At 36.0% G+C, this 14,121-nt stretch overlaps 1 protein-coding gene across 2 annotated transcripts in view; it reads left to right on the top strand.

The window, feature by feature from the left end:
• PIK3CA (phosphatidylinositol-4,5-bisphosphate 3-kinase catalytic subunit alpha) overlaps positions 1-14,121 on the top strand; it is an 84,691-nt gene that overhangs the window by 45,360 nt on the left and 25,210 nt on the right. For both annotated transcript variants that reach the window (XM_032407167.1, XM_032407166.1), the window contains 5 exons: positions 1,981-2,408; positions 2,948-3,157; positions 4,508-4,758; positions 5,371-5,616; positions 6,342-6,427. In XM_032407167.1, the coding sequence (XP_032263058.1) occupies positions 2,057-2,408; positions 2,948-3,157; positions 4,508-4,758; positions 5,371-5,616; positions 6,342-6,427 (1,145 nt within the window). In that variant the 5' untranslated portion in view covers positions 1,981-2,056. The remainder of the gene's footprint in view (positions 1-1,980; positions 2,409-2,947; positions 3,158-4,507; positions 4,759-5,370; positions 5,617-6,341; positions 6,428-14,121) is intronic.

Below are 14,121 nucleotides of genomic sequence, written 5' to 3'. Positions count from 1 at the left end.
ATCTCTCTACTATACTAGACTTCTCTTTTGCTAATTCTTAGGGGACATATGAGACTCTTGAGATGTTATTTATTATATAGTTGCCCCTATGACTCCATAACGTGGACCTCTTAGCGCCATTCAACAAAGAAAACTATAAACACAGCTGCTGTTTTGGTGTGGCTTGTGGTTTGGTTTGGTTTTTATTTGAACTTTTTTATGCAGTCAGATCATCATTTAAAAGTAGTCATTTGGCATTTCCCTTGCATTCTTCAAATTTTTGTATGTTTTAAAAAGCTTAGCTTAAGTCACTTCTATAATTATGCACACGGATTGATCCATCTGGTCTTTTTACTAACCAATGAATTTTCATTTAGAAGTGTAGGAAATAGAATAATTATATTTTAAATCCTATAACTTCAGTGGGTCTCTTATAAATTTGAAGAAAGATTTTCAACTATTAAAAATTGTTTTACATTCTCTATTGTCTTCCAACTGACTTCTATATTTCTAGAGATGGGGGAGGGCTTGAAATTTTTGCTATTTCTATTTCTCCCCTCCTTCATGTATTAGAACTCTGAAGCATACTATAAGTACTTGTTTGCAAGTAAGATAGCAAAAATGTCTGCTCAAAGTAGACCCTATTGCCCTGTCTAGCTCACACTGGCTGTAAAGTGAAAGATGGATCGTAGGGGGCAAACCTAGATCCAGGGAGACCATTTAGGCTTTAGCAGTGGTCCAGACAAGAAATAGTAGTGGCCTGACCCCAAGGTACTAAGAGTGGTAGTGGAGTATACAGATTCGGGAGATAGAATTAACAAAGTTTGTTGATGGATTAGATGTTGATGGGTATGACATACAGGAGTCAGAGAAGATAGGTTTCTGGATTTAATTACCTGTGAATTTAATTATCCTATACCCAACAAACCCATAATCTTCACACTCTTGACTTTGCCTTGTAAGGGCAAGGGCCATGCCTGTCTTCTTCATTATCATATTCCCAGGACCTAACATGGTCCTGTGGAAAAGCCCCAGTACATTTTTTTTTTAGCTCCAGTACATTTTTAGTGAATAAACAAAGTGTCATTTATGACTATTGTCCACAGTGCCCGATAGAATAATCAAATATAGTAAGTTATCTGGGCCCTTTTGATTCATTTCTCTAGCTTAACTTTCATTTCTTTTTTATAATGTCTCTCACCTTACCTTTTTTTATGCCTTTACAGTGTAGCTTGCTGAATAAAAGAAAATATAAATATAAATAGCAAAAAATAAACCTGTGCCTTTGTGGATTTTGCAGTATCTTCTAAAGAATCCTGGAGATTTTTGACATCTTTAAAAATGAGGGCTTCAAATCATAATAATACTTTGTATTTTAAAAAATATTACAAGTACTTAACACTGTTGGAATATTTTACTAACAAAGAGAGTCAGTGGGTCTCATTTGTGTGTAGATCATTTCAATCAGAATTATTAGGGTTGGGTTATTTGATAAAGTAGATGGATCATTCAAATTCATCATCATATTTCAAGGATGTATTGATGACACTTTATATTATAGTGAATATATACGTAAATTATACTTTAGAAGCAGAATGGTCTAAGATGTCACGTAGACAATAATCAATACAAAGAAGGAAATCACAAAGATTAATTTAAGAAAAAGACCAAGCCATGTAATTTCTCATTACCACAGGGTAGTGGTAGGGAGTGAAAAGGAAGATTTGACTTCTCTCACCTTTACTCACCTTTAAAATGAGAGCGATGGACCCATGATCTAAAAGATCCTTTCCAGTCCAAGTGTTTTTTCTAATTCCTGCTTTGGAATCAATTCTTTCAGCCTAATTTGGAGCAAGAGTCTCCATCAAAATATTTAAGATAAATTATTAATACCCTAATCAATTCAAACTACAGAAAATGAGTTTTTACATTTAGTAATGCCATAAATATATTCTTCTGTAGTTTTTCTTTTAACATATGTTTTTTTCCCCTTTGGTTTAGATTTCTGCTTTGGGACAGCCACACATCTAATTCCTTAAAATAGTTTTATATGTAAAACTTGTAAAGGATCAGAACAATGCCTCCAAGACCATCATCAGGTGAACTGTGGGGCATCCACTTGATGCCCCCAAGAATCCTAGTTGAATGTTTACTACCAAATGGAATGATAGTGACGTTAGAATGCCTCCGTGAGGCTACATTAATAACTATAAAGCATGAATTATTTAAAGAAGCAAGAAAGTACCCTCTCCATCAACTTCTTCAAGATGAATCTTCTTACATTTTCGTAAGTGTTACCCAAGAAGCAGAAAGGGAAGAATTTTTTGATGAAACAAGACGACTTTGTGACCTTCGGCTTTTTCAACCCTTTTTAAAAGTAATTGAGCCAGTAGGCAACCGAGAAGAAAAGATCCTCAATCGAGAAATTGGTATGACTCAGTTTTTGACTAAATGGCATTGTCGTTCTAAAAGCAAATAACCATGAAACTTAACTATTTTCTCATTACTAAAATATTTCTGTCTGAATCAGTTAACTACCTTTGTAACCTTAAATAAATAGATTTTGAAATAAAAACCATTACAAATTGAAAGTATTTTTTGACTAACCTGGCTAAGGAACTATTTTTAACACTTTGGTAGTATCCTATAAATTTTTCTTTAAGAAATATCATTTGTAGGGTTGACTTAGATTTGTTATATCCCAGTTTTGTTTTGTTACTCTTTAAAAAAAAAAATTACATGGATGTTTGCTGCCTTTCCTCCAAGTTGCTGAATATATTATATATTATATGTTAAAAATATTTGAGTCTTTGTCAACTCTTACTTTATGTATTCATCAAAATTTCTTTAAACACAGAGACACTTCTTTATTGTGAACTTCCAAATGTGTCAAGTTCCCCATTTGTAAGAGACATGTTCATACTATATGTTTAATAGAATGTTATATTCTTTATATAATTTTTTTAAGGTTTTGCTATTGGCATGCCAGTGTGTGAATTTGATATGGTTAAAGATCCGGAAGTACAGGACTTCCGACGAAATATTCTGAATGTTTGTAAAGAAGCTGTGGATCTTCGGGATCTTAACTCACCTCATAGTAGAGCAATGTATGTCTATCCTCCAAATGTAGAATCTTCACCAGAACTGCCAAAGCACATATATAATAAATTAGATAAAGGTAAGAAAATTGTCAATCTACCATAATTGGTTACTGTAGTAAAAATTTCGATCTCTTTTTATCCCAGCTACATGATAAGCTTCTGGAAGACAGGGACTGCTTATACTGACAAGATGTAGCTGAGTGCCAAATATATATGCATGTAATAAATTATTGATTGAATGAATTGTGCACATACAGTGCTGATCCCGGTGAATTGTGTATCTTAAAATAAAACTAAAGAACTTTGAGTTTGAAATTCATTATTATACAGTTATAGCTGATTATCTTTTTACAAATAAAAAAAGTATAAATAGAAATACTTTATGAAATTTTGGGAAAACTTTTTTGTTATACATATACGAAGAAAAATAAATTTCTTAATAAATGGAACAATTAAATCTTATCATGAGTGATAATATATAGAATGACTTTTGACACTTACTGTATCAATTTCTAGAATTAAGTGAACATGGAAATTTATACACTCTGTTGTTTAGGAAATGAAAATATCATTGTATCAGATGAGTATCTGTATTTTTCAACATAGCAAAGTGAAGGTTTCAATTTGAAGTTTTAGAGTAAGTTAGCTTTCACACACTCTTAAATTTAAAATTCTGTTGGTAGAATAAGTTAAGACATCTTGTTACTATTTCACTCATATTATTCACACTAGTTTAATGCAGTATAACATAAAATCTTCATTTGAAATTCTTTTCTACTCTAGCATACCTTTTAAAATGAAAGTCTCTTTTCATTTTCGGCCAACATTCTTTATGAAAATTTCCCTACAGAAAAGTTGAAAGAATTGTACTGTGAACACCTGGACCACCCTACCATAGTTTTAATCTTTCCATTTTCATCATCTTCACCCCTCCTCCCAGCTTAATTGATCTTAAAAGGAAAACATTTAAAAGTTCATATTCTTTCCCTTCTTCCACCATCTTTTCTCTCCTTCTGATTCAGCATTTTCATTAAGTCTCCATGATTCTTTCCCATAGTTACCAAAAACTCTTCTACTTTAGGTACTGTTGAACCTTTGATACCATCATGAGTCGCTCTTCACAGGAGTTGTACTCATGAAGTATGTGATGCAGTTTAGAATGGAAATTAGCTTGGCCTCAGGTATTGTGACTCTCGTCACAGTTTTGCGTGCTTGCCATAAAACACGAGATTTGGGCATGGCCTGGCAGCCCTATCATATTTGAAGATTTGTGGTTTCTACCTGATATTTACCTATATTTAATTAGTTTGATTATAAGTCATTTCTGATTATGGTTAGAATAATGGTAGTACATACTTTTTGAAATTTGTCTCTTGAAAAATGAAATATATATGGTGATTGCATCTAATAATGTTTTCCTATTATAGGGCAAATAATAGTGGTGATTTGGGTAATAGTTTCTCCAAATAATGACAAGCAGAAGTATACTCTGAAAATCAACCATGACTGTGTGCCAGAACAAGTAATTGCTGAAGCAATCAGGAAAAAAACTAGAAGCATGTTGCTATCATCTGAACAACTAAAACTCTGTGTTTTAGAATATCAGGGCAAGTATATTTTAAAAGTGTGTGGATGTGATGAATACTTCCTTGAAAAATATCCTCTAAGTCAGTATAAGGTGAGTAACAAGCTTCAAAAATATTAATAGGAAATGTAAAAGTTGGGGACAAGTATCTGTATTTTTAGGACATACTTTTTGAAAATTCAGTGATTAATATTAGTGAATAGCTTCATAAGTTTATTTTTAATACTCTGTTTGGGGCACCTGGGTGGTTAAGCATCTGCCTTCGGCTCAGATCATCATCTCAGGGTCCTGGGATCAAGCCCTGCGTAGGGCTCCTTGCTCAGTGGGGAGCCTGCTTCTCCCTCTCCTTCTGCTTATGCTCTCTCTCTCCCGCTCTCTCTCAAATAAATAAATTTTTTAAAGTTTAAAAAAATATATACTGTATTTAATTTGAGAGATTCATGATGAATTGAATTTGAGAGAACAGATGCTTTTTTTCCCTTTAGATTTTATATATTTAATATTTGGGGCCTGACCGTAGATATATGGATAAGCTGATTAACATTGTTCAGATATAAACAGTGTTTTCATAATGAGTATCCTCTAGTCATTGTTTTTAATTCCTTTGTTCCTTTTTTTTTTTTTTTTTGCTTACATGTTTGTTGCTTTTAAAATGAAACACCTTATAAGAAATGGCTTTTTCCCTCCCCTCTTAATCTTTTACAGTACATAAGAAGCTGTATAATGCTTGGGAGGATGCCCAATTTGATGCTGATGGCTAAAGAAAGCCTTTACTCCCAACTGCCGATGGACTGTTTCACAATGCCTTCATATTCCAGACGCATCTCCACAGCTACACCATATATGAATGGAGAAACATCTACAAAATCCCTTTGGGTTATAAATAGTGCACTCAGAATAAAAATCCTTTGTGCGACCTATGTGAATGTAAATATTCGAGACATTGACAAGGTAAAGTCAAGTGTTGACGCTTATTTATATAAATTATTTTACATTGACTTTTTTATTGAACTATGTATAATAATCTGTTGACCTGCACTGTTTTCAGATAGCTAGAAAACCACTCCTCTCCCTCAGATGTTGCACGGCTTACAGTTCTTTGTCTGTAATGCTAATATCCATAATTCTAATATTCTCATAATTCTAATTTCCATATATCTAAGTTCTTAAAACCATGAGTTTTACAGAATTCATGTGGCAGCAAAACCTGACCTAACCTGAAGCGGGAATTTTTATAGTCTCTATATATCCCATTTAGTGTAAATATGCATGTGTTTTGTTGCAGAAATATTAATGTCTTTATGGGGTGCTGTTCCAGCAGCTAAGAATATGAAGTAATATTTAGTATATGTACCAATTTATCTTTCTAAAATATGAAAAACTCTGAATTACATACCTGGCCTAAAGGGATTGTGAGTCTATATTGATTTTTTTTATAGTGTGATGTCCCCCTAAAGGCAGCAACACATTTTGTTTGGTGAAGAATCTGCATCAGTATTAACTTATTATATATGTGAAGGAAGAACAGAAAAGCTACATCTGAACAGAAACTTTTAATGGATTCTGTCATTCATATCAGTTACATTATTTTAATATTGTTTAATATTGGTTCTGTAGTGTGTGTGTGTGTATTTGTTATGTCTTTATATACACAAACTTTCTTTTTCTTTTTTAAGATCTATGTTCGAACAGGTATCTATCATGGAGGAGAACCCTTATGCGATAATGTGAACACTCAAAGAGTACCTTGTTCCAATCCCAGGTAAGGAAGTGTATGGATTTATATTTCCAAAAGCCATGTTAGTATTTAGCAATGTAATCAATAAAAGTATTAAATTTTTTTTTGCATCCTTAGTTTTATACAAGTAATTTAAATTACCAAACATTTACATATAGACCCTAAGGACTTTCAGGCAAATGAGTATCTATCACAGGATCATTTTGTTAATTCTTTGTAAAATTTTATCCGAAGGGTTTTTCTGATTCTCTCTTTCCATTATATCAAGTAGAGAACAGAATATAGTTGCATTTTGTGCTGATGATTCCCCACATTAGATCCATTAACCTAGTATTTTATTCTTACCTCCATTTACACTTACATTAAGGAATGAGAGTTGGCAAACAACTTCAGAGCCAGACTATGAGGCACTCCCATCACTCACAAGAGTAGATCTTTATGACATTCAAATAAAGAGTCTCTGGGAACAAATCAGTTTCTGAGAGGGAGTTTGGGGGAACATTTTAAATGATTACTGCCTAGAAATACAATGAAGAAGAAAAAGGTAATATAATCCAACAGTTTGCCATCCTGCTATTTCTTTGGCTCTTTATAGAATCATTTGGGAATTAAGAATTTACCCTGAACATAATAGAAATATTTTAAGAGCACTCGAATTGTTACTAAAAATTAAAGATGGATTTTGTAGACTAGCAATAGAGACAACTAGTAAAATATCCAGAAGTAAATTTTATAATGAATTTAGACTGAGTTCTGGAAGAGTCAAGAAAAAGTTCTGGTCTTGTAATTAAGTTGCTAGATATGGCCACCATTCTAGAGCCTAGGTGAAGTTCAAAGAGGTGAGACAGCCTTCTCTACCAGGAGTAAAATAGTAAATAGTAAAATAGTTCCTTACCCTATCGGAACTATTGTCAGTCAGAAGGTACATTATTTAAATTAGAAGTTACACTGTGAAACAAACAACTACAGGATCTTTTTAAATTTTTGTTGTAACAGGAAAAGTTTATTTCCCACCCATACTGCATGTCTATCACAGATTGGGTGGGGTGTTTGTGTGAGAAACAGAAAAACAATATTTGAGGAAATACTGGACAAAAATTTGCCAAATTTGTTGAAAACTATAAACATTCTAAGGAGTTCAACAAGCCCCAACCAAAGACCCCAAAATAATATTGGGTAGATATATCCTAGTTGTTTCAAGTACCAAAAGTAAACTAGTTTTATAAAAGCAAAATGTAAATTTGTTTAATAATATAAGATTAAAAGCTCAAAATTTTAGTAAATTAGCTATTTAGAGAAGACTTAAATTTGATTATCTTTTCTTCAAGAATTCTCTAGTTTAGAACTACAGGCCAGTATCTCTGATGAACATGCCGCAAAAATTCTCAACAAAATATTAGCAAACCAAATCCAGCCATACATTAAAAAAATCATTCACCACAATCAAGTGGGATTTATTCCTGGGATGCAAGGGTGGCAGTAGTTGTAGATCAGTCAACATGATATCCTACATCAATAAGGGAAAGAATAAAACCATATGATCATTTCAATAGGTGCAGAAAAATCATTTGACAAAGTACAACATCCATTCATGATAAAAACTCTCAACATAATAAAGGCCATCTATGAAAAACCCACAGCTAACATCATATTCAATGGTGAAAAATTGGAGTCTTTCCCCTTAAGATCAGGAACAGGACAAGGATGTCCACTCTCACCACTTTTATTCAACATAGTACTGGAAGTCCTAGCCACAGCAATCAGACAAGAAAAAGGAATAAAAGCATCCAAATTGGTAAGGAAGAAGTAAAACTTCCACTATTTGCAGATGACATGATACTCTATTAGAAAATCCTAAAGACTCTCTGAAACAAATAATACATTATATGTTAAAAAAAAAAAAAAAAAAGAAGAAGATAGTAGGAAGGGAAAAATGAAGGGGGGAAATCGGAGGGGAGACGAACCATGAGACTATGGACTCTGAGAAACAAACTGAGGGTTCTAGAGGGGAGGGGGTGGAGGGATGGGTTAGCCTGGTGATGGGTATTAAAGAGGGCACGTATTGAATGGAGCACTGGGTGTTATACGCAAACAATGAATCATGGAACACTACATAAAAAACTAATGATGTAATGTATGGTGATTAACATAATAAAATAAAATAAAAAGAAAATCCTAAAGACTCAATGTTGAAAAAGAAAAACAAAGCTGGAAGCATCACAATTCCAGACCTCAAGCTGTAACATCAAGACAGTATGGTACTGGCACAAAAACAGACACATAGATCAATGGAACAGAATAGAGAACCTAGAAATGGACCCTCAACTCTATGGTCATCTAATCTTCAACAAAACAAGAAAGAATAGACAGTCTCTTCAATAAACAGTTTTGGGAAAATTGGACAGCCACATGCAGAAGAATGAAACTGGACCACTTTTTCTACACCATACACAAAAATAAACTAAAAATGGATGAAGGACCTAAATGTGAGACAGGAATCCATCAAAATCCTAGAAGAGAACACAGGCAGCAACTTCTTGCTAGACATGTTTTCAAAGGCAAGGGAAACAGAAACAAAAGTGAACTATTGGGACTACATCAAAATAAAAAACTTCTGCATGGAAAAGGAAACAACAAAACTAAAAGACAGCCTACTGAATGACAACAAATGACATACCCAATAAAGGGTTAGTATCCAAAATATATAAAGAACTTAAAAAACTCAACACCCAAAAACCAAATAACCCAATTAAAACATGGGCAGAAGACATGAACAGACATATCCAAAGAAGTCAGACATCCAGATGGCCAATAGACACATGAAAAGATGCTCAACATCGGGGTGGAGCAAGATGGCAGAGGAGTAGGAGACCTGGATTTCGTTTGGTCTCAGGAATTCAGCTGGATAGGGATCAAACCATTCTGAACACCTACAAATTCAACAGGAGATCGAAGAAAAGAATAGCAACAACACTCTGAACAGAAAAGCGACCACTTTCTGGAAAGTAGGACGTGCAGAGAAGTGAATCTGAGGCGATATTCGGGAGGATAGAGGGCGGGGGAGGGGGCCTCCGTCACCGGCCCTTCTGGCAAGTGATAGAGCCGCAGAGCACAAAGTCGGAACTTTTAGAAGTCGGCTCCGCTGAGGGACGTCGCTCCAGTGGTTAAACGGGGGGTGGAACCCTCGCGGGACAGTGTGGTCTCAGGACCCTCGGGTCACAGGAAGACCGGGGGTGCCTGAGTGCGGCAGAGCTCCCAGGGATCGGAGCAGGGAAGCCGGCTGCAGAGACGGAGCCGAGGAGCGGGCTCTCAGCTTGGGGTTGCCATAAACTGATCGGTGGCACAGTCGGGCCACTGCTCCTCCAGCAGGGACCCAACAAGAGGCAGATCCGGGGAGACTCCCCTTCCTGCCCCGGGAGGAGCGGCGTGGGAGCGCACCGCAGGGATCTGCTGGGTTTGGAGACTGCACACGGGGTCGGGTGCCAGAGATAGAGACGCTTGGTCACAGGCCGGGTGAGCACGGAGTGCGGCCGGAGACCGGGAAGACGGGAGTGACTTACTGCTTTTCTCTGGGGGCTCACTGAGGAGCGGGGCCCCAAGTTTTCGGCTCCTCTGGGGCGGAGATAGGGAGGCTGCCATTTTCACTCTCCGCCTCCAAATCTTTACGGAAAGCTTGCAGGGAACAAAAGCTCCCCAGAGCAAACCCGAGCAGATGACTTAGCCCGGACCCGGCAAGGGCGGGGCAATTCTGCCTCCGGCAAAGACATTTGGGAACCATGGCAACAGGCCCCTCCCCCAGAAGATCAGCAAGAACAGCCAGCCAAGACCAGGTTTACCGATCAATGAGAACGGCAGAACTCCAGTGCTAGGGGAATAATGCAAATAGAATCCATGGCTTTTTTACCATGATTCTTTAGTCTCTCAAAGTTAATTTTTTTTTTAATGGTCTTTTTTTTTTTTTTTTGAATTTTTCTTTTTCCCTTTTTCAACCAACATCTTATCAGTCCCTTTTTTAAAAAACATTTTTATTTTTCATTTTTAGAGTCATATTCTGTCCCTTCACAGTAGTTACCCGTATTTTTGGCATATATATATAAGTTGTTCTCTCTTTAAAATTTTGAGATAGTTTCTTCTAACAGATCAAAATATACCCTAAATCTCTAGTGTGTGCTTTTTTCTACTCTCCTGCCTGATCACATTCTCTCCCTTTTTTTTCTTTTTTTTTTTTTAAATCCTCTTCTTTCTTTTTTCAAACAACTTATCAATTCCTTTTAGAAAATTTTTTATAATTTTCATCTTTACAGTCATATTCCATCCCTTCATCATATCAACCCTTATTTTTGTACATATATAGGTTTTTCTTTCTTTAAAATTTTGAGAGGCACTTTCTTCTAACAGACCAAAATACACCCAAAATCTAGTGTGTGGCACTGATCTATGTACCAGCCTGATCATATTTGATCATATTCTGTTTTTTTTTGTTTTGTTCTGTTTTTGTTTGTTTTTATCTTTATCTTTTTCTTTTTTCTCTCTTTCCCTTTCTTTTCCCCCTGCCTCAGGTCTTTTCTGATTTGTTTAGAGTATATTTTCTGGGGATGTTGTTACCCTGTTAGCATTTTGTTCTCTCATTAATCTATTCTCCTCTGGACAAAATGACAAGACGGAAAAAATCACCTCAACAAAAAGAACAAGAGGTAGTACCGACTGCCAGGGACCTACTCAATATGGACATTAGTACAATGTCGGATCTAGAGTTCAGAATCATCACTTTAAAGATACTAGCTGGGCTTGAAAAAAGCATGGAAGTTATTAGAGAAACCCTTTCTGGAGAAATAAAAGAACTAAAATCTAACCAAGTCGAAATCAAAAAGGCTATTAATGAGGTGTAATCCAAAATGGGGGCACTAACTGCTAGGATAAATGAGGCAGAAGAGAGAATCAGTGATATAGAAGACCAAATGATGGAAAATAAAGAAGCTGAGAAAAAGAGAGATAAACAACTACTGGATCACGAGGGCAGAATTCGAGAGATAAGCGATACCATAAGACGAAACAACATTAGAATAATTGGGATCCCAGAAGAAGAAGAGAGAGAGAGAGAGGGGCAGAAGGTATATTGGAGCAAATTATAGCAGAGAACTTCCCTAATTTGGGGAAGGAAACAGGCATCAAAATCCAGGAAGCACAGAGAACCCCTCTCAAAATCAATAAAAATAGGTCAACACCCCAACATCTAATAGTAAAACTTACGAGTCTCAGAGACAAAGAGAAAATCCTGAAAGCAGCTCGGGAGAAGAGATCTGTAACCTACAATGGTAGAAACATTAGATTGGCAACAGACCTATCCACAGAGACCTGGCAGGCCAGAAAGGACTGGCAGGATATATTCAGAGCACTAAATGAGAAAAATAATGCAGCCAAGAATACTATATCCAGCTAGGCTGTCATTGAAAATAGAAGGAGAGATAAAAAGCTTCCAGGACAAACAAAAACTAAAGGAATTTGCAAACACGAAACCAGCCCTACAAGAAATATTGAAAGGGGTCCTCTAAGCAAAGAGAGAGCCTAAAAGCAACATAGAACAGAAAGGAACACAGACAATATACAGTAACAGTCACCTTACAGGCAATACAATGGCACTAAATTCATATCTTTCGATAGTTACCCTGAATGTAAATGGGCTAAATGCCCCAATCAAAAGACATAGGCTATCAGATTGGATTAAAAAACAAGACCCATCAATATGCTGTCTGCAAGAGACTCATTTTAGACCCAAAGACACCCCCAGATTGAAAGTGAGGGGGTGGAAAACCATTTACCATGCTAATGGACACCAAAAGAAAGCTGGGGTGGCAATCCTTATATCAGACAAATTAGATTTTAAACCAAAGACTGTAATAAGAGATGAGGAAGGACACTATATCCTACTTAAAGGGTCTATCCAACAAGAAGATCTAACAACTGTAAATATCTATGCCCCTAACATGGGAGCAGCCAATTATATAAGGCAATTAATAACAAAAGCAAAGAAACACATCAACAACAATACGATAATAGTGGGGGACTTTAACACCCCCCTCACTGAAATGGACAGATCATCTAAGCAAAAGATCAACAAGGAAATAAAGACTTTAATGACACACTGGACCAAATGGACTTCACAGATATATTCAGAACATTCCATCCCAAAGCAACAGAATACACATTCTTCTCTAGTGCCCATGGAACATTCTCCAGAATAGATCACATCCTAGGTCATAAATCAGGTCTCAACCGGTACCGAAAGTTTGGGATCATTCCCTGCCTATTTTCAGACCACAATGCTTTGAAACTAGAACTCAATCACAAGAGGAAAGTCGGAAAGAACTCAAATACATGGAGGCTAAAGAGCATCCTACTAAAGAATGAATGGGTCAACCAGGAAATTAAAGAAGAATTAAAAAAAATTCATGGAAACCAATGAAAATGAAAACACAACTGTTCAAAATCTTTGGGATGCAGCAAAGGCAGTCCTAAGAGGCAAGTATATAGCAATACAAGCCTTTCTCAAGAAACAAGAAAGGTCTCAAGTACACAACCTAACCCTACACCTAAAGGAGCTGGAGAAAGAACAGCAAATAAAGCCTAAACCCAGCAGGAGAAGAGAAATAAGAAAGATGAGAGCAGAAATCAATGAAATAGAAACCAAAAGAACAGTAGAACAGATCAACAAAACTAGGAGCTGGTTCTTTGAAAGAATTAACAAGATTGATAAACCCCTGGCCAGACTTATCAAAAAGAAAAGAGAAATGACCCAAATCAACAAAATCATGAATGAAAGAGGAAAGATCACAACCAACACCAAAGAAATACAAATAATTATAAGAACATATTATGAGCAACTCTATGCCAGCAAATTAGATAATCTGGAAGAAATGGATGCATTCCTAGAGATGTATCAACTACCAAACCTGAACCAGGAAGAAATAGAAAACCTGAACAGACCTATAACCACTAAGGAAATTGAAGCAGTCATCAAAAATCTCCCAAGAAACAAAAGCCCAGGGCCAGATGGCTTCCCAGGGGAATTCTACCAAACATTTAAAGAATAATTAATACCTATTCTTCTGAAACTATTCCAAAAAATAGAAATGGAAGGAAAACTTCCAAACTCATTTTATGAGGCCACCATTACCTTGATCCCAAAACCAGACAAAGACCCCATCAAAAAGGAGAATTACAGACCAATATCCTTGATGAACATGGATGCAAAAATTCTCACCAAAATACTATCCAATAGGATCCAACAATACATTAAAAGGATTATTCACCACGACCAAGTGGGATTTATCCCTGGGTGCAAGGTTGGTTCAACATCCGCAAATCAGTCAACGTGATACAATACATTAATGAAAGAAAGAACAAGAACCATATGATCCTCTCAATAGATGCAGAAAAAGCATTTGACAAGGTATAGCATCCTTTCTTGATCAAAACTCTTCAGAGTATAGGGATAGAGGGTACATACCTCAATATCATAAAAGCCATCTATGAAAAACCTACAGCAAATATCATTCCCAATGGGGAAAAACTGAGAGCTTTCCCTCTAAGGTCAGGAACGCAGCAGGGATGTCCACTATCACCACTGCTATTCAACATAGTATTAGTAGTCCTACCCACAGCAATCAGACAACAAAAAGAAATAAAAGGCATCCAAATTGGCAAAGAAGAAGTCAAAC

This window comes from Phoca vitulina, unplaced genomic scaffold (genome assembly GCF_004348235.1).
Source record: "Phoca vitulina isolate PV1807 unplaced genomic scaffold, GSC_HSeal_1.0 scaffold8, whole genome shotgun sequence".
In the NCBI taxonomy this organism is placed as follows: domain Eukaryota; kingdom Metazoa; phylum Chordata; class Mammalia; order Carnivora; family Phocidae; genus Phoca; species Phoca vitulina.
Note: the sequence above shows the minus strand (reverse complement) of the source record. Positions and strands in the feature narration are given on the sequence as shown.